This window comes from Anomaloglossus baeobatrachus, chromosome 11, assembly GCF_048569485.1.
Source record: "Anomaloglossus baeobatrachus isolate aAnoBae1 chromosome 11, aAnoBae1.hap1, whole genome shotgun sequence".
NCBI lineage: Eukaryota > Metazoa > Chordata > Amphibia > Anura > Aromobatidae > Anomaloglossus > Anomaloglossus baeobatrachus.
Genome location: NC_134363.1, coordinates 36872333 through 36891818, shown reverse-complemented (window position 1 = coordinate 36891818; position 19486 = coordinate 36872333). Strand labels below are relative to the sequence as shown.

The window sequence follows — 19486 nt, the reverse complement described above, 5'->3', positions numbered from 1 at the left end:
GTGACACCCCGGGAACGATGAACACAGCTTACCTGCATCCCGCCGGCAATGCGGAAGGAAGGAGGTGGGCGGGATGTTACGTGCCGCTCATCTCCGCCCCTCCGCTTCTATTGGGCGGCCGCTGTGTGACGTCACTGTGTCGCCGAACGTCCCACCCCCTTCAGGAAGAGGATGTTCTCCGCCCACAGCGAGGTCGTTCGAGAGGTAAGTACATGTGACGGGAGTAAACGACTTTGTGCGCCACGGGCAACAAATTGCCCATGACGCACAAACGACGGGGGTGGGTGCGATCGCAAATGCGATCGCACGATATATTGTCCCGTGTGACGCTGGCCTTACTCTTAGGATAGGTCATCAATGTCTAATCGGCCGGGGTCCGACATCTGACACCCCCGCTGATCAGCTGTTCTCTGTGCCGGCGGTGGCAGCATGTGGCCGAAAATGCTCAGTTCCGGATCAGCCCCGTCTTATGATAGCGACCGTGGCCGGGTACTGCTCATCCGCCTCCTGATCTCAATGGGAGGTGGTTGTGCAGTAACCGGCAGCGGCTACTATCAGAGCTTTTCTGGCTGCCTGCTGCCACCGCCAGAACTTGAAATTGGACAAGGCATTTACACATACAGTTGAAACCAGCAGTTTCCATCTACTCTCTATACAGACACATCTGCAGGTTTTTCCCTCCGCTATCTATACAGACACATCTGCAGGTTTCTCCACCTCTCTCTAAACAGACACATCTGCAGGTTTTCCCTCCGTTCTTTATACAGACACATCTGCAGGTTTTTCCCTACGCTGTCTATAAAGATACATCTGCAAGTTTTTCCCTCTGCTTTTGTGGCGCCCCTGAGTGTCAGGTGCCACAGGGTGCTATATCCAACCCCGGATTCCTGGAAGATCAGTGCTTATAAACAACACAAACATCCACCCCCTTTTCCCCAGACTGGGTAACAGACTAGAGATAGACCTGAGAGATGGCTACCTATTGGTTGGGACGCATCCAATCCACTAGTCAGAAACCTGGGAGGAGGAGGGGCTAGTCAGTGGAGTGGACGAACAATGGACAACTTCTCAGATAGGGAAAAGTCAGACAGACAGTCAGTCAGAAGTTGATGTGCTGACGGGAAAGTGTAAAGTGACTACTGAGTAAAAAAGAGTACGGTGAAGTACTCACTGGACCGAGCACTGACGAGGTACAAAGCCCTAGTTCAGGAAGATGCTTAAAGCTCACCTGATAACAATCTGCCCGGTGAGGGGACCATCAAGGACCTCACAGACGTTAGTGTTTGGGGAACAGCAGCAGAGAGGGAACCTGGGAACGAGGACAAATGTCCGACCCATGAGAGGTTCAAGCTGCCTGCCATATGGGCCAGGACGGAGACAACAAGAGGGGACCCCAAAACGTTCCAAGGCGCGAGGACCCACCAACTACAGATGGGTGCATGGAAGAACAACTCACCAGGTCACCACACCAAAGCCACTCCAAACCAGTGAGTAAAGCACAAGTTAAACCGCAACACTTGTGTTGTCTGAATTCTTCCTACACCTCTGCATCTATATACTACAACCACCATCATCCTCCCCTGGGGCCTAGCTCTACTTGCAGAGAGCCATTACACCTAAGCTGCTCAATACCACCAGCCCCAGCAGTGAGAGACTTTGCAGCGGCAGCTTTATCCATATAGCTGCATACCGCAAGTGGCGTCACAACATTTTATTTTTATTTTTCCCTTGTACAAAACCCCTTTTAAGCGACCCCCAGGGTCACGGAACCAGGCAACGGCTACCCAGGTAACTGTCCTAGTAATATGCAGCCCGGAACCGAGTACCCCAAAGTCCTGGGGTGCGTCACTCTCTGTAAAGACACATCTGCAGGTTTTTCCCTCCGCTCTCTATATAGACACATCTGCAGGTTTTTCTCTCCGCTCTCTATATAGACACTTCTGCAGGTTTTCCCTCTCCTCTCTATATAGACACATCTGCAGCTTTTTCCCTCCGCTCTCTATATAGACACATCTGCAGGTTTTTCTCTCCGCTCTCTATATAGACACATCTGCAGGTTTTCCCTCCACTCTCTATATAGACACATCTGCAGGTTTTTCTCACTATCTGCTATGAAATCAAAATAAATCTTTCTTTTTAGGTCATTTAGGAACCAAAATTATTTCTATTCGCCAAATGCCAGAATAATGAAAGAGAGAATGTTTAAGACATTTTAAAATTTTTCTGCAGAGTCAAAAGTCTCCATCCATTTCTTTAGCATTTGGTACCATTGCCCTTACACTGTGAGACTTGGGTAGAATGTTTTGGTTCTCCTTCCACAGCTTCTCACAATAGTTGGTGGAATTTGGGCTGATTCCTCCTGACAGAACTGGTGTAGCTGAGCCATGTTTGGAAGTCACCGCTCGCACCGGCCTTTTCAGCTTTGGCTATAAATTTTCAATACAATTGAGATCAGGGCTTTATGATGGCCACTCCAAAACATTGACTTTGTTATCCTCAAGCCACTTTGTAACCAGTTTGGCAGTAGCTTCGGGTCATTGTCCATTTGAAAGACCCATTTCTGCCCAAGCTTTAAGTTCCTGGCTGATGTCTTGAGATGTTGCTTCAGTATTGCCACATAATCTTCTTTCCTCATGATGCCATTTATTTAGTGAAGTTCACCATTCCCTCCTGCACCAAAAAAGCCCCACAATATGATGCTGCCACACCCATGTTTCACAGTTGGGATGGTGTTTTTAGGCTTCAAAGCTTCTCTCTTTTAACTCCAAATGTAACGATGGTCATTATGGACAAACCGTTCAATTTTAGTTTTTTCAGACCACAGGATATGTCTTCAAAAATGAAGGTTTTTGTTCCTGTGTGTATTTGCAAACATTAATCTGGCTTTTTGTGCTTCTTTTGGAGTAATGGCTTCTTCCTGGCAGAGTGGTCTTTCAGCTCATGTTCATACAGTACTCGTTTCACTGTAGATAATGACACAATCTTACCAGCTTCCACCAGCATCTTCACAAGGTCTTTTGCTTTTGTTCTTTGGTTGATCTGCACATGTCTGACCAAAGCACGTACATCTCTAATACACAGAACCCGTCTCCTTCCTGAGCAGTATAATGGCTGAATATTCCAATCTTGTTTGTACTTGCGTATAATTGTTTGTACAGATGAATGAGGCACCTTCAGGTATCTGGAAATTGCACCCAAATATGAACCACACTTGGGCAAGTCCACAATTTTCTTCCTGAGATCTTGGCTGATTGCTTTTGACTTTCCCATGATGATACACAAAGAAGCAGTGTGTTTCATGTGTGCATTAATATACATCCACAGGTGTGTCTCTAATTAACTCAGATGTTATCAATAAACCTATCAGAAGCTTCCAAAGACATGACATCATCATATGGGCTGTCCCATAATGTTTACAGGCACATTACCTTTAGCGTATGTAAACTTTTGACTTTGCAGAAAGTAATAAAATACCTTAAAACATTCTCTCTCTCATTATTCTGGCATTTGGGAAATATAAATAATGTTTGTTTCTAATTGGCCTAAAACAGGAAAGGTTTATTCTGATTTCATGGCAGTTACTGAGAAAAAACCTGCAGATGTGTCTTTATAGAGAACGGAGGGAAAAACCTGCAGATGTGTCTTTATAGAGAACAGAGGGAAAAACCTGCAGATGTGTCTGTATAGAGAGCAGAGGGGAAAACCTGCAGATGTGTCTTTATAGAGAGCGGAGGGAAAAACCTGCAGATGTGTCTTTATAGAGAAGGGAGGGAAAAACCTGCAGATGTGTCTTTATAGAGAACGGAGGGAAAAACCTGCAGATGTGTCTTTATAGAGAGAGGGGGGAGAAACCTGCAGATGTGTCTTTATAGAGAGAGGAAGGAAACTTCTGGTTTCAACTGTATAGTTATGTGGTTCCATTTGGCTTGTCAGTGACTCATGTTATTAGTATGAGGCACATACTGATATTGGGTGCCTTGACTGATAGTAGCTCTCACTTACTGTACATATTTTAGTTAAAGTGCACGAACCACCAGGATTGTTCTACATAACCTAAAGCCAGTGCTATACTGGCACTATCAGGCTGATGCTATACACACTTTTAGTGGTCAGCTAGGATGTATAGGTTTTGAAACAAAAGAAAGTAAAGTTTATAAAATCAGCAGCTTGTTGAATAACAGTAGCTGCAGCAGCTAATAACTGGGGTGGGTATTCATAGTGATTCCCCTCCCCCCCGGTTTATGGTAATCTAATATATAAAGCTGAATGTGTGTATGTATGTGTGTGTGTGTGTGTGTATGTGTGTGTATGTGTGTATGTATATGTGTGTATGTGTGTGTGTGTGTGTATGTATGACAGGGAATGAGACAGACAGAGAGACAGACAGAGAGAGACAGACAGAGAGACAGACAGGGAAAGAGACAGAGAGATAGAGACAGACAGGGAAAGAGACAGACAGAGACAAACGGTGAAAGAAACAGACAGAGACAGACGGTGAAAGAGACAGATGGTGAAAGAGACAGATGGGGAAAGAGACAGACAGAGACAGACCTGGAAAGAGTTAGACCTAAAAAGAGACAGACAGAGACAGACCTGGAAAGAGGCAGACCTGGAAAGAGACAGATGGGGAAAGAGACAGATGGGGAAAGAGACAGATGGGGAAAGAGACAGACAGACATGCAGACAGGGACAGAGACAGGCAGACAGGGAAGGAGGAGACAGGCAGAGAGACAGACAAAGATAGATGTGGAAAGACACAGACCTTGATAGAGACAGACGGGGAAAGAGACAGAGAAACAGAGACAGACAAGGAAAGAGACAGACAAAGAAAGGCAGACAGGGAAAGAGACAGACAGTAAAAGACACAAACAAAGAGACAGGGAGACAGACGGGGAAAGACACAGACCTGGGAAAGAGACAGACCTAGAAAGAGACAGATGAGGAAAGAAACAGAGAGATAGAGACAGACAAAAAAAGAGACAGACAGAGACAGGCAGACGGGGAAAGAGACAGACAGGGAAAGAGACAAACGGAGAAAGAGACAGACCTGGAAAGAGACCGACGGAGGACTTTACTTGGCCAATTTAGTTAAATCTGTGTGGAATATCTGTGGTGTTGAAATATATGTTGTGAAATGCTTCTATTAGCTTGTTTTTTGCCTTTTAATAATTACATTTCTATCTGTTTTGTGGTTTTTGTGTGCAGAATACATTTTTGTTAATACATTCTATTTTGTTATCAACAGTTATTAACCCGGGCGAAGCCGGGTAGTACAGCTAGTTCTATTATATAATCAATTTAATTTACTTTGTGACTAAAAGGACCTGTGCTGATGTCATACCCATGTGACCAGAAGGGGCGGAGATTTAAGCCAACATAGCAGATACCAGGAAACATAATTTTTCTGTTTACAGAGGCCCCGCCCCTTCTGGTCACATGGGTATGACATTAGCACAGGTCCTTCTAGTCACAAAGTAAATCGATTCTATAATATAGTTAGCATAAATAACAGGGAGAGGGGATAACTATGAATGCCCCCAACAGCTCTCAGCTTATCGGCAGCTGCTGTCATTCAAAAAGCTGCTCATTTTACAATGTTTACTTGGTTGCGTTTCAAAACCTATACATCCGAGCTGACAACTAAAGGTATTGTATGTATAGAATTAGCCTGATAGTGCCAGTATAGCACTGGCTTTAGGTTATATAGGAAAATCCTGGTGATTGCTGCACTTTAAAAAGAGTTTGCAACTATGCACATGACCTTTTGGCTCTCTCTATTTTAGTAAACACTTGCAGTGAATTGAAATAACAAATACATAATTCTGGAGTGTAATGTACTATTATTGAGATATCCCTCTAAGAAAAATATTGATAACTTTTCATTGTCAATAGGGTGTGTCATCATAGCACTGTCAGTCCTGATTAGACACACGCTCCACTAGCAAATGGAATTGTAACACTCAAAAGTCAATGTATTTATACATTTCCAAGTCAAAACACAAACACAGAAAAGATGCTCTAGCTTTGTAATTTCATGAGGAAAGCAAGCATTTTCTGGAAATACAGTTATGCACTTTCTCATTTCTTTGCACCTTTTTTGGATTAGGATAATCTACGCTATTAACATTATAGTTTATCACATACTATAGTACCAGAGTGTATACACTAACAAGACAACTGCATAAATGATTCTCATCAAAAAACATTAGGAAAACATAACTTACCATATACTTTGAGCTCGTAGTTTGTATTGGTAGTAGTAGAAGATTCTGGAGGTATTACACTCAGAGCATAAATCCCTTCATCAGCATAGGAGACGTTGTTAATACTCAGGGATCCATTCTCATATGAACTACATCTTCCTACAAACTGATTCAAACAACGAAAAGTTGGAGACACAGTGTACACTGGTGCATTGTTATAAATCCATTGTACGGAGGATCCTACAGCAACATTCGCATTGAATAACACAGGTTTCCCAAGAGTTCCCGTCACGTTGATAGCAGCGGACACATCACCTGTATGGAAATATATGCAGGATAACATTAGTAATATTTGTTCTATTTATTTTATAATAAAATGCATCATACTTGGTATATCTTGCTATAAGGGAGAATAATTACTTTGTGGTACGAATACCACTGTCTCCTTTAAGATGCCATGCCCCTCCTTGACTATTTCCTGTTCCACTTATACTCACATCCCTGGAACCTTGCTATTTTCTGAAGATTTTGGTTTTGGGCAATTTTATCAAGAGCCAGGAGATCTGTTGCCTCTTCCAGAAGACTCTTTTTTGTCTGTGCAGCTGCCTCGACATTTTAGGAAGTCTGATGCATATCCAGTCAAGAGGAGATACATTGAGATATTAATTGCTATTTTTTTTTATAGTTTGCATCAGAGCTCAGCAAAAAAAAATTTGAGGAATGTGGTTTTATTGTAACCTAGCCACTCAAAGAAAATTAAGTGAAATACAATCAAAAAGTAGTAGGTACCCCAAAATGATACCAATAAAAACTACAGCTATACTATACAACTCCATTAATTGAAAAATATAACTTATGGGTTTCAAACAGTGGCAATGCAAACTAAGTTTTTGGTTTTTTTTGTTCTAAGGGAAGCTGTCTTATCGCTGAACACTATTAACCTGCATATATAGGCTTAGTTACAGGTTAATAGTGTTCTAAAACTGACCAGACAACGCCCGGCTACCAGAAGGAGAGCCGGCTACCTCCGGCTTTCAGTAATAAAGGGCAAACCGCCACTGATTTAGTCTTCACTTAGTATATAGTGAGCGGTGTCTGTAGGCAAGTCCCGGTATATTGACTGACAGCTGATGCACTACAGAGTCAGCTGTCAATTCAAGTGCTGGGCCTTGATTACATTCACCGCTCACTATACACCTAGTGAAGACTGAAGATACGCTAGCTGCACCTTTATACCAATGCAACTCTATGGGCCCGTGAAAATCATGGACAGCAATCGGATGCCATTTGTGTGCTATCCTTGTGTTGTCTGTGTTTTAATATTGCGAAACAAAAAAAAAATTTTGCATGCACGAAAATCACTGACAAAACACTGATGGAAATCCATGTGACTATTTTTGTGACTATTTTTTGCATACAGGAAAAGTCATTGATATCTAAATGAAGTCTAATATACAGATAAATAGAGATGTACTGGTATATAGATAAGTATTTCTGTGTACCAGTACATTATGCTTGTAAAGAAGAATTCCATTTAGATCTTTAGGCAAAAAAGATTCCTTCTATACTTATCAGTGCAGCTTTGGGCTCCTGCCTGCCATGCTTTAGGTTGTCAGATTAAATTCCATAAAAGGCACATTTTGAGAAAAGCAAATAATTGATTAACTATATACAAAGATAATTACTGAGCCCAAACAATGCAGGGCCCTTCCAGCAACATACTGAGCTAACTGAGGAGGGGAGAAAATAGAGCTTAGAACACACTCAGTATGACTAATACTAGCTCTCCCATGGGCACCTGTGCAGCTGAAGCTGTCAGGTCCCCCTGCGTTCCACAGCGGTCGCTGCTCTTGCTGGCCAGAAGCAGTATCACTGGCGCACAGTTAATGAAAGCAGAGTAATATTACGACCTGATACGTGTGTGTGTGTGTGTGTGTGTGTGTGTGTGTGTGTGAAAGCATAGAGATACTGGACCTGATGTGTGTGAGTGGCTGTCTGCTTTTCTGGGGCTGCCTTCTCTCTTTTGGGGCTGTATTTTCTCTTTTGGGGCTGTCTTCTCTCTTTTGGGGCTGTTTTCTTTCTTTTGTTTCTTTTGCGGCTGTCTTCTCTCTTTTGGGGCTGTCTTCTTTCTTTTGGGGCTGTCCTCTCTTTGAGGGCTGTTTTCTTTCTTTTGTTTCTTTTGGGTCAGTCTTCTCTCTTTTGGGGCTGTCTTCTCTCTTTTGAGGCTGTCTTTTCTCTTTTGGGGCTGTCTTCTTTCTTTTGGGGCTGTCTTCTCTCTTTTGGGGCTGTTTTCTTTCTTTTGTTTCTTTTAGGGCTGTCTTCTCTCTTTTGAGGCTGTCTTCTCTCTTTTGGTGCTGTCTTCTCTCTTTTGTTTCTTTTGGGGCTGTCTTTTCTATTTTGGGGATTTCTTCTCTCTTTTGGGGCTGTCTTCTTTCTTTTGGGGCTGTCTTTTTTCTTTTTGGGCTGTCTTCTTTCTTTTGGGGCTGTCTTCTCTGTTTTGGGGATGTGTTTTTTCTTTTGAGGCTGTCTTCTTTCTTTCGGGTCTGTCTTCTCTCTTTTGGGGCTGTTTTCTTTCTTTTGTTTCTTTTGGGGCTGTCTTCTCTCTTTTAGGGCTGTCTTCTCTCTTTTGTTTCTTTTGGGGCTGTCTTTTCTCTTTTGGGGCTGTCTTCTCTCTTTTGTTTCTTTTGGGGCTGTCTTTTCTCTTTTGGGGCTGTCTTCTCTCTTTTGAGGCTGTTTTCTTTCTTTTGTCTCTTTTGGGGCTGTCTTCTCTCTTTCGGTGTTGTCTTCTCTCTTTTGGGGTCTGTCTTCTTTCTTTTGGGGCCGTCTGCTTTCCTTAATGAAGTGTCCTGCAGTATTTTTTACATATTTTAGCTGCCTGAACACTTATTGAACCACAGCTAGGGCTTATTTTTGGAGTAGGGCTAATTTTCAGAGAAACAGGGTAGTAGTCAACCCCTGCTCCCATTCACCATGTAGACACACACACAGGGCAGCGCAATCAGCAACGTTCCCAATTTGTGATTGTGACTAGTCCTGGAAATTCAACGTCTTTGTGGGTAGACTGTGAGGGTCCTCTCTCCTCCTGTACCTTTCTGTGCCTTGTATAGTTCAAGACTATTGTACATGTTCTTATTATTTCATCCTTTTTACATGTAAAGTGCCATGGAATAAATAAATGGCACTATAATAATAATAATAATAATAATAATAATAAAAAATAATAGCGTAATTACTTAGCGTAAGGGATTGTCCACTATTGATTTCTTTGTTTTGCAATTGTATGCTTCCCCCCTTGTTAGATTATCCATATATATATATATATATATATATATATATATATATATATATAGTTATGGAACTTTCTTCATAAGACTTAATTTAATTGTCTGATAATATTTCAATATTTAATGATTTTTTAAATTATTATTTTAATGATTCCTGTATGCACTTTCATGCATGTCCCCTTGCTTTATTATCCATATCATATATATTTATATATATATATATATAGATATATATATATATCTATATATATATATATATATACACACATTTATTTATCTTTAGAACTTCCATCAGAAGACTTAATTCAATTGGTTGATAATATTTCAAAATTTAATGATTTTTTTAAATTATTATTTCAATGATTCTTGTTTGCACTTTCATGCATTTCCCCTTGCTTTATTATCCATACCAAATGTATATATATATATATACACACACGCATATATATATATATATATATATATATATATATATATATATATATATATATATATTATCTTTAGAACTTCCATCATAACACTTAATTCAATTGTCTGATAATATTTAAATATTTCATGATTTTTTAAATTATTATTTTAATTATATATATATATATATATATTTAAATGCCATCAATGTATAAGGGAACTCTTGTACTGCATTTCTGCTATATGAAAAAGTGAGATTTTTAGTTTATGAATTGGCCAATGCATGTAAGCCTGGAAACCAACGGCAAGGTAAATCTCTATATTCTGGGTATCTAATCAAAATGCCACTATCTAGGTTAAAAACATCTGTGTCTGGGCAGCTAGACTAAAAAAATCTTAAAAAAGATTTTTTAGTCTAGCTGCCCAAACACAGATGTTTTTAACCTAGATAGTGGCATTTTAGTTAGGTACCCGGAATATAGAGATTTACCTTGCCGTTGGTTTCCAGGCTTACATGCATTGGCCAATTCATAAACTAAAAATCTCACTTTTTCATATAGCAGAAATGCAGTACAAGAGTTCCCTTATACATTGATGGCATTTTGTGTGCAGCTGTATGTATCTTGTAAATGTATCCGTAAGGCTTCATACAACCAACAAAAACTTAAAGGGTGTCGCTTTAGCCAGTCAGTCCTTTCTTTTTTTATGTGGCATTAAATTGCATAATAGACTGTGCTATTCTTTACGAAGGCCATTGTTACGTCTTGTGTGTTCCGTGTTCCGAAAACAAACGGAATGTTGGACTATGTAAACAGAACTTCAGCAGACAGTTCATATTAGTCAATAGAAACCCAGAGTTGAAGTAGCTAGAAATGACGGTGTCAATATATATATATATATATACCTGCAGTATGCTTTACCTGAAAGTCCCAGCAGCAGAATCCAGGGTAGAAAATGCTTGTAATAATCCATTCCTGCAGGTTCCTGGTGGTCAGGTCTCCAGGGCTGCTCTCTGGTTTCTCCCTTCTTTTTCTAGTCCAGACCTTTGTCCTTTGTCCTTTACGTCGCCTGGTTCCTAGATGCTTGGTGACATCTGACTGTTACTATTACAGGGAAGTGGGAAGTGTGTGAAATATTAACCACATCCCCTTGAGTTATAGGCACACCTTACTGGTGTGGTCTGAGAGCAACAATCACACACAAAAAGCTGCAGACGTTGCCTATCATTCCTTGATCGGCAACTCTAGTGCAGCATTACCCTATTTACTACATACAACTTTGGTGCCACGTCCTTTTTTTAGGCTTTACACCTTATTTATTGCTCTTAATAATGTATGTCCCCTTCCTCTTTGTATTTTCAGAGCTCTTTTCATAATGCTGTATTCATTAGAAGACACAGACAAAAAAGGGCCGCTGTGCAAAAACAATATATGGGCTCTTTGCAGCCCAAGAGCTCATTAAATGCAAAATTGCACCTGCTTTGGAGGTAGAAATGGACCCCCTCACCTATTGGGCACCTGTTTGGACACACAAATTGCACCCATGATATGACCGCCCCAAATAGCCAAATAGGTAACCATAAAACTTCTAAATACAGAGTACGACCCCATACAAAATGCCTCACATGTGCCCTCTATATACATTGCTCGATCCCCCACCCATCGTGTAATACTTACCTCCTATATTTCCTCCCCATCAGCAGAAGACAACTGAGTGATGCTGCCACCTGGTGGCAATACTAATTATTACCGTAACTATAGCACATGTAAAATAATTACTTTTGTTTACTTAGGCCACAAAAAAAATAAAAAACAAATAACATAAAAAATAAAACAAAGAAACAAACAATACTAAAAAGCAATGGGTAAAATATTTGAAGGTTTTCTAAACGATACTATACTATTGTGAAATATCTCAATAAAACCTTATATGAAAATTGCCTCTTCAGAGGGGACGAGGATTTGATCTCTAGCGCCACCTATTGGAAGTAGCAATCCTAAAAGTCTATTTTGACCCTCTAATGAGCCTGTCATATGACTTAGGACAAAAGCCAAACTACAATCCCAATTTGCAAACTGAGACTCTGGCTTGGCTTTTATCCTAAGTCATATGGCAAGGCTTGTTAAAGGGTCGAAATTTACTTTTAGGATTGTTACTTCCAATAGGAGGCACTAGAGTTCAAGTCCTCGTCCCCTCTGAAGAGGCAATTTGCATAGTTAGTTTCCCAGAAGAGCATTGTGTGGCTCATAAGCCTCCTCACATAGGCATGTGTTAGGACCGGGAGGACGGGCAGGCCCAGGAGGTGGATCCACTGGGCTGAACACCTCACCGAGGGCGAGGTGCCCGGTAGCCGGAGCACTATGGGTAGCAGGACAGTCCGTTCAGAGGAGTGGAGTGAAGAAGTCCTTGGGACCACGGAGTCTCTGAAGGCAGTCCGGGTGACGTAGCTCAGGTTCGGAGGCCGAGATGATGGCAGGCAGAATCCGGAACCAACGGAGCAAGGAGGTGGGTCACCACACAGATCCGGAGACGGTAGGGACTGACGAGATGGCGGACAGTCACCGTTCGTGGTTCAGGGATCGTCAGGACCGGTTGGCGAGGCAGGAACGACTCTACAAGAGAGATATGTGAGTACGAGGCAAAACACAGGAAGACCTGACTCCTAGCTTAGGAAACACAAAGAACAGGCCCCGCCCACTTGGAAAGGAACCCCCTATATACCCTGCACCTGAATCTTCAATATCCTGTTGGAGGACGCTGGCCCTTTAAGAGAGGGTCAATGACTGCGCGCGCGCCCTAATGCGCATGCGCGAGGCCCGGGTGCCAGAAGCCAGAGCAGGGAGCGGTGCACAGGAGGCAGGAGCGTTCAGCATCGCAGATGGGCGCCGGGACCGAGGATCGGGTTGCCTGGAGGACGCAGGTGAGTATGCAGGGAGGCCGAGGAGCGGGGGACGCCTTGCAAAGGAGCCGGGGAGCGTGGCAGGGGAGCCGGGGAGCGTGGCCGGGGAGCCGGGGAGCGTGGAAGGGGAGCCGGTGAGCAGGGCAGGGGGGCCGGTGAGCGTGACAGCATGCTAGACATGGCACACTCCACAAGGAGAAATGTTACCCCTTGGATCTATTGTAACACACCATGAGGTTATGAGGGATCAGGCCAATCCAATGAAACTACTCAGATCCGCGTCTACTGGGATGTAAATTCCTGGCTAGACCAGTATAAAGCTGTGGATGTTGTCCATAGGCAGATTATATTGAGGGCAATCTGGGCTACTGCCGTGATCGAGGCAGCAAACTCTGAAGTGACCGAGACATCAATATGAAGGTTTGACAAAATAAAGAAGAAAAGGCTTGTAATCAGACAAGATGCCAGCGGTAACTTACTGGATGTAAACATTTATTCTGTATAGGGTAATGTTTCCACGGACCAACAGGTGGCAGTGTGGCGCCCTGGACTAGCCAGGTAGCTACAGACAAAACACACACACACACCCACACCCCCACACCCCCAGAGAGTTACATTAGTCAGACACAAAACCCTTGTTGCCTCCCTCCAGGGTCCAATGTCCACACCAGGTGAGGCGGAGCCAGGCAGTTGGCTCCACCCACCGAGGAGTTCACAGGCCTGGAGGCGGGAAAAGTGACAGTTGTTGAGTCCTGGAGGTGAAAGTGAAAGGAGTGAACACTTGAGGTGTCTGGGTCGGAGCCCAGGCACTGAGAGCAAGGTTGGCAGACGGTGGTGGCCGTCTGCAAGAGTTGGTGGAACTCTGAAGAGCCGTAAGGACCGGGGCTGGGCGGTGGCCCACTGGTACTGGACCGGGGAATGGAGTAAAGCTAAGCACACACAGGCAGGGCCATCGGACCCCGACCAGGCTTGGAGCCGCCGTCAATAGTCAAATCCGAATGTGACAGAAACCCCCAGGGTTCCCTAACAACCAAGTCCCGATTGAAGGCAACCGCTCACACCGTGAGGATACACAGCCACCGCCACCAGCTAGAAATCCAAGGGCCAGCGCCTGCGGGCAAAATGGGCTCCTCCGGTATCTATACACCGGGGAGCGGACTACCGTTGGGAAGCCATTGGAGTCAACTCAGTACACAAAGGTGCAGGGAGAGACAACCACCATCACCTGTCCGGGGAGAGAGACTGCAGCCTACTGCAGGACCCGTCCATCCAGCCGTTTGATTTACCGGAGACTTTGTGCGTCATTTGCTGAGTGAGTACACCCGTGCCATCCGGCACCGTGCCGCGCTGTCCCTGCAGCCCTGCACCTCACCGACCCTGCCTCCCCGTCACACCACCAGGCCCCGGGACCACCAACCCCTATACACGGAGGGGGAAAACAACATCCCAGCTGCTCCATACCATCGCTCCCGGGATCCCCGTCACCAGCAGCGGTGGTGCCCATCTTCACCACAACCCGTGGGTGGCGTAACGGACTAAATCCCCAAACAAACCACCCCCCTTTTCACTCACGGGCAAGGAGCACCGCTCGAGTCCCCGGATCCGGCCCACCGCTTGAGCCTCCGAGCAGCAGCAGAAGCCCCGGACCCGAGCATTAGCGAGCGCAGCGCCCAGCCGCCCGCGACAACTTGGCGTCACAAACAGGATCCTACCCATCTACTCACCAGTAGAAGTGCGCCTTGTGGTCTCCGCCGGCGGCGTCCGGCCGAAAAATTTTAAGTGCCGCCATCTTTGGCGCGAAGATTTCCCGCTCGAGCGTCTCCCCAGAGCAGGGAAGGCGCGAAAGCGAAGCCCCGCCCCCAACAAGCGGAAGTGCTAAAGAGAACCAAGGGGGGGCGGGTGAAAACCTGCCTAATGTAACCGAAGCCATAAAAGCGGGGACGCCAGGACTCTGCAAGCCATTTGGTTCCTGGAACACTGCTGCACAAGATGTCCCGTCCGTCCGTCACCGCTGAAACCCCAGAGCTCACGCCAGGAACCGCGGCGTGGGTGGAGGTCCAGACCGCACAACTGTGCAGCCGCCTGCAGGCCCAAGTGCAGTTCTTCTTAGAAGGATGGGCGGCCGACATGGCGGAAGTGGCGGCGGCTGTGCGGAGACGCGATGTGGAGACAGAGTTGGAGGAGCGGGTAAGCGACCCACGCCCCTGTGTCCCAGAAGGACCGGTCGCTGCGGCTGAGGGGCCCGGTTTGCGCCCGCTCACCATGCTGCCTCCCCCGCTACCCGTATCGGTTACTGCTACGCCGCCACTAGGCCCGCTACCCCCACCACCGGCAGCGGAGCTCCGTCTGTCCACCCTGGAGGACCAACCTGCAAGCAATGTCCGCAGACGACCCGTACCGCTGCCATGGAAGATCCAGCGGGAGATGCCCATCCGCAAAGAGGAGCTGACGGCACCGGAAGTGGCTGCACCCAAGACCGTCCCGGTTCCGATAGTCCGTCCGGTCCAGAAGGAGGCGGAGGTCCAGCCGGTGAGGACCCCTGTTCTCAAACCCCAAACCTCGGCTGAGGCTGCGCCGGGTCGCCGCTGTGAGGCAGCACCCCACGCCATGACACCGCGGGACCTTCCAAAAAGGGCGCCAATTGTGGGCAGCATCAAGGAAGTCCTGCGGGGCCCGACCCGTGCGCAAGGGCATGCAGACGCCCCGTACTGGGACAGGGAACCGACCCCGCTGGGCCAGGAAATTGCTGAGAAAGAGTGCCAGAGTGCAGAGATGGTTGCACGTACTATCCGTGAAAAGGACCACCTCCGAAATGCCACCTTCCGGGTACGGGGCCCGGTGTACGAGGGGCAGGTCCGGAGATTTGACCCTCACCAGGGGTACGGCTTCATATACGAACCGGGCCTCGAGGCCGAAGTGTTCGTAGCTCGCCGGGACGTACACGCCCATCTGCCGACGGGCCACCCGGGCCGAGACCTACTTCCAGGAGACCTGGTGGTCTATACTCGACACTGCGGGGAGAGGTGCTGGTATGCCCTCGATGTGAAAGTGAGGGAAGGCTGCAGTTTCCAGGCGCAGTCCCAGTCCCCTCCCCCACCTTGCTGCCAGGATGTCGAGGTGGAGAAGGTCTATGAGGAGGTCGACCTAAAGTGAAGGCAGCGGTCCACCGTTGCACCCTGTTGTCCCCCGTTGGGACCCTCAGCAAAATGAATCATTCCGAAAAATCACCAGATTACCATCCGAGAAGAGAACCGTCCCCGTTGGGACTGGAGTAGTCCCTGTTGTTAAGTTCATTCCCATACCCACATGAGAAACTCCTCATGAACATGGCCGAGAACTTGCAGGCCACCCACGAACTTGTGGGTCTGTAAATAATGTTGTGGGATGGATACCGTTGCCGCCTCCGGAAAGGCTGATTTGATTTGGAGGATGGGCCTGGAGGAAAGAGATGGCCCAGGCCCGCCACTACCGTAACCGGTGGCGATTCTCCGGGGGTCAGGGGTCCCCCTGGATGTGGGGTCCCCTGAAGTGACAGTCGGGTGCGAGTTACCGTACCCGTTCCCGCTCGGGCAGCCTGAACCTGGACTGGGGTAAAGGGGTGCTGCCCACTTCTTAGGGGCAGCATCAGGGCTAGGTTGCTTGGGTGAGAGAGCGGAAGACATCCGTCCGTCCGTCATTAAAAATGTTTATATGTGTTGTAACGTTTAAGAAGACCAAAAGTATGCTTATGTTTTATGCTTTACCATTTTACCATGTTATTTATCTTTTCCAGTTTGAAAAATAAAACCGGTGATGGACGGGCAGCCCGCGGACGGTCTGCATTTTACCAAGGGGGAATGTGGCGCCCTGGACTAGCCAGGTAGCCACAGACAAAACACACACACACACCCACCCCCAGACAGTTACATTAGTCAGACACAAAACCCTTGTTGCCTCCCTCCAGGGTCTGATGTCCACACCAGGTGGGGCGGAGCCAGGCGGTTGGCCCCACCCACCGAGGAGTTCACAGGCCTGGAGGCGGGAAGAGTGACAGTTGTTGAGTCCTGGAGGTGAAAGTGAGAGGAGTGTTCACTTGAGGTGTCTGGGTCGGAGCCCAGGCACTGAGAGCAAGGTTGGCAGATGGTGGTGGCCGTCTGCAGGAGTTGGTGGAACTCTGAAGAGCCGTAAGGACCGGGGCTGGGCGGTGGCCCACCGGTACCGGACCGGGGAACGGAGTGAAGCTAAGCACACACAGGCAGAGCCATCGGACCCCGACCAGGCTTGGAGCCGCCGTAAACAGTCAAATCCGAATGTGACAGAAACCCCCGGGGTTCCCTAACAACCAAGTCACAATTGAAGGCAACCGCTCACACCGTGAGGATACACGGCCACTGCCACTAGCTAGAAATCCAAGGGCCAGCGCCTGTGGGCAAAACGGGCTCCTCCAGTATCTATACACCGGGGAGCGGACTACCGTTGGGAAGCCATTGGAGTCAACTCAGTACACAAAGGTGCAGGGAGAGACAGCCACCATCACCTGTCCGGGGAGAGAGACTGCAGCCGGCTGCGGGACCCGTCCATCCAGCCGTTTGGTTTACCGGAGACTTTGTGCCTCATTTGCTGAGTGAGTACACCCGTGCCATTCGGCACCGTGCCGCGCTGTCCCTGCAGCCCTGCACCTCACCGACCCTGCCTCCCCATCACACCACCGGGCTCTGGGACCACCAACCCCTACCCACGGAGGGGGAAAACAACATCCCAGCTGCTCCCTACCATCGCTCCCGGGATCCCCGTCACCAGCAGCGGTGGTGCCCATCTTCACCACAACCCATGGGTGGCGTCACGGACTAAATCCCCAAACAAACCACCCCCCTTTTCACTCACGGGTGAGGAGCGCCGCTCGAGTCCCCGGATCCGGCCCACCGCTCGAGCCACCGAGCAGCAGCAGAAGCCCTGGACCCGAGTGTTAGCGAGCGCAGCGCCCCGCCGCCCGCGACAGCAGTAAACAACCATCAATCGGTAAGCTATTAATGATCGACAGTCGTTTATTGCGGTCTGACTGTTTAAACAAGCTATTTATGGAGTGGTCCAAAACTAAATTATATTTTTATCCTAAACTAGCTGAAGTACCCAATGTTGCCTGCATTTGTAACTAAGGGGTACTTTACACGTTGCGACATCGCTACTCTAATATCATCGGGGTCATATTAGTGACGCACATCCGGCGCCGGTAGCGACATCGCAATGTGTAAATCCTAGCAGCGACGATGAACGAGCGTGAAACAGTCAAAAATCGTTGACCTGTGTCACGTCGTTCAATTCCATAATGTCGCTCCTGTTGCTGATTCGATGTTGTTTGTCGTTCCTGCAGCAGCACACATCGCTGTGTGTGAAGCCGCAGGAACGACAAACATCTCCTACTTGCGTACTGCCACCAATTCGGAAGGAAGGAGGTAGGCGGGATGTTACGTCCCGCTCATCTCCGCCCCTCCGCTTCTATTGGCCGGCCGCTTAGTGACGTTGCGGTGACGCCGACCGCACCTCCCCCTTGAAGGAGGGATTGTTCGGCAGTCACCGCGACGTTGCCGACCAGGTAAGTGCACGTAAAGCCCGCTTAGCGATAATGTTCGCTACGGCAGCAATCACAAGAAATCACATGTGTGACAGAGGCGGGTACTATCGCGCTGGACATCGTTAGCCGATGCTAGCGATGTCGCAGCGTGTAAAGTACCCCTAATTGTCTCTCTGTATCTCTCCCACTCGTCCTCTTTCCCACTCTCTCACTCTCCCTCTCTTTATGCCTTTCTCTCTCTCTCTGTCTCTCTCCCTGACTGCCTGACTCTTTCTGTCCCTTTCTTTCTCTGTCTCTGTCTGTCTCTATCTATCCATCTCTCTCTGTCTCTATCTGTCTGTCTCTGTCTCTCTCTGTCTGTCTCTCTCCCTGTCTGCCTCTTTCTCTGTCTGTCTCTCTCCCTGTCTGCCTCTTTCTCTGTCTGTCTCTCTCCCTGTCTGCCTCTTTGTCTGTCTCTCTCCCTGTCATTCTCTGTCTGTCTCTCTCCCTGCCTGCCTCTTTCTCTATCAGTCTCCCTCTCTGTCTCTCTTTCTATTCATCTCACTTTGTCTCTCACTCTGTCTCCCTCCCTGTCTGCCTCTCTGTCCGTCTCTGTCTGTCTCTGTCTGTCTCCTCTCCTGTCTGTCTCTCTCGATCTCTGTCTGTCTCTGTTTCTCTCACTCTCTGTCAAATCAAATCAAATCAAATCGGCTTTATTGGCAAGACCAAAATACAATTAGTGTTGCCAAAGCAAGTCTTCCTATTTCTCTGTCTGTCTGTTTCTTTCTCTGTCTCTCTCCCTGTCTGTCTCTCTCCCTGTCTGTCTCTCTCCCTGTTTGTCTCTCTCCTTGTCTGTCTTTCTCTGTCTGTCTCTTTCCTTGTCTGTGTCTCTCTGTCTGTCTCTCTCTCCTTGTCTGTCTCTTTCGCTCTCGCTGTCTGTTTCTCTGTTTTTCTCTCTGTCTCTCTCTGTCTCTGTCTCTACCTTGCTCTCTTTGACTCTCTGTCTGTCTTTCTATCCGTCTCTCACTGTTTCTCTCTATTTGTCTCAAATCAAATCAAATCAAATAGGCTTTATTGGCAGGACCAAAATACAATTAGTGTTGTCTTTCTCTGTCTGTCTGTCTCTCTCTCTCTCTGTGTCTCTCTGTCTCTCTCTCTCTCT

At 46.9% G+C, this 19486-nt stretch overlaps 1 protein-coding gene across 2 annotated transcripts in view; it reads right to left on the bottom strand.

Moving 5' to 3' along the window:
• The window catches only part of LOC142256767 (cell adhesion molecule CEACAM1-like), a 51263-nt gene extending 40280 nt beyond the window's left edge, over nucleotides 1-10983 (bottom strand). For both annotated transcript variants that reach the window (XM_075328658.1, XM_075328659.1), the window contains exons 1-2: nucleotides 10816-10983; nucleotides 6225-6518 (exon numbers count right to left, since the gene is read on the bottom strand). In XM_075328658.1, the coding sequence (XP_075184773.1) occupies nucleotides 6225-6518; nucleotides 10816-10867 (346 nt within the window). In that variant the 5' untranslated portion in view covers nucleotides 10868-10983. The remainder of the gene's footprint in view (nucleotides 1-6224; nucleotides 6519-10815) is intronic.
• Nucleotides 10984-19486: the final 8503 nt, after the last annotated feature.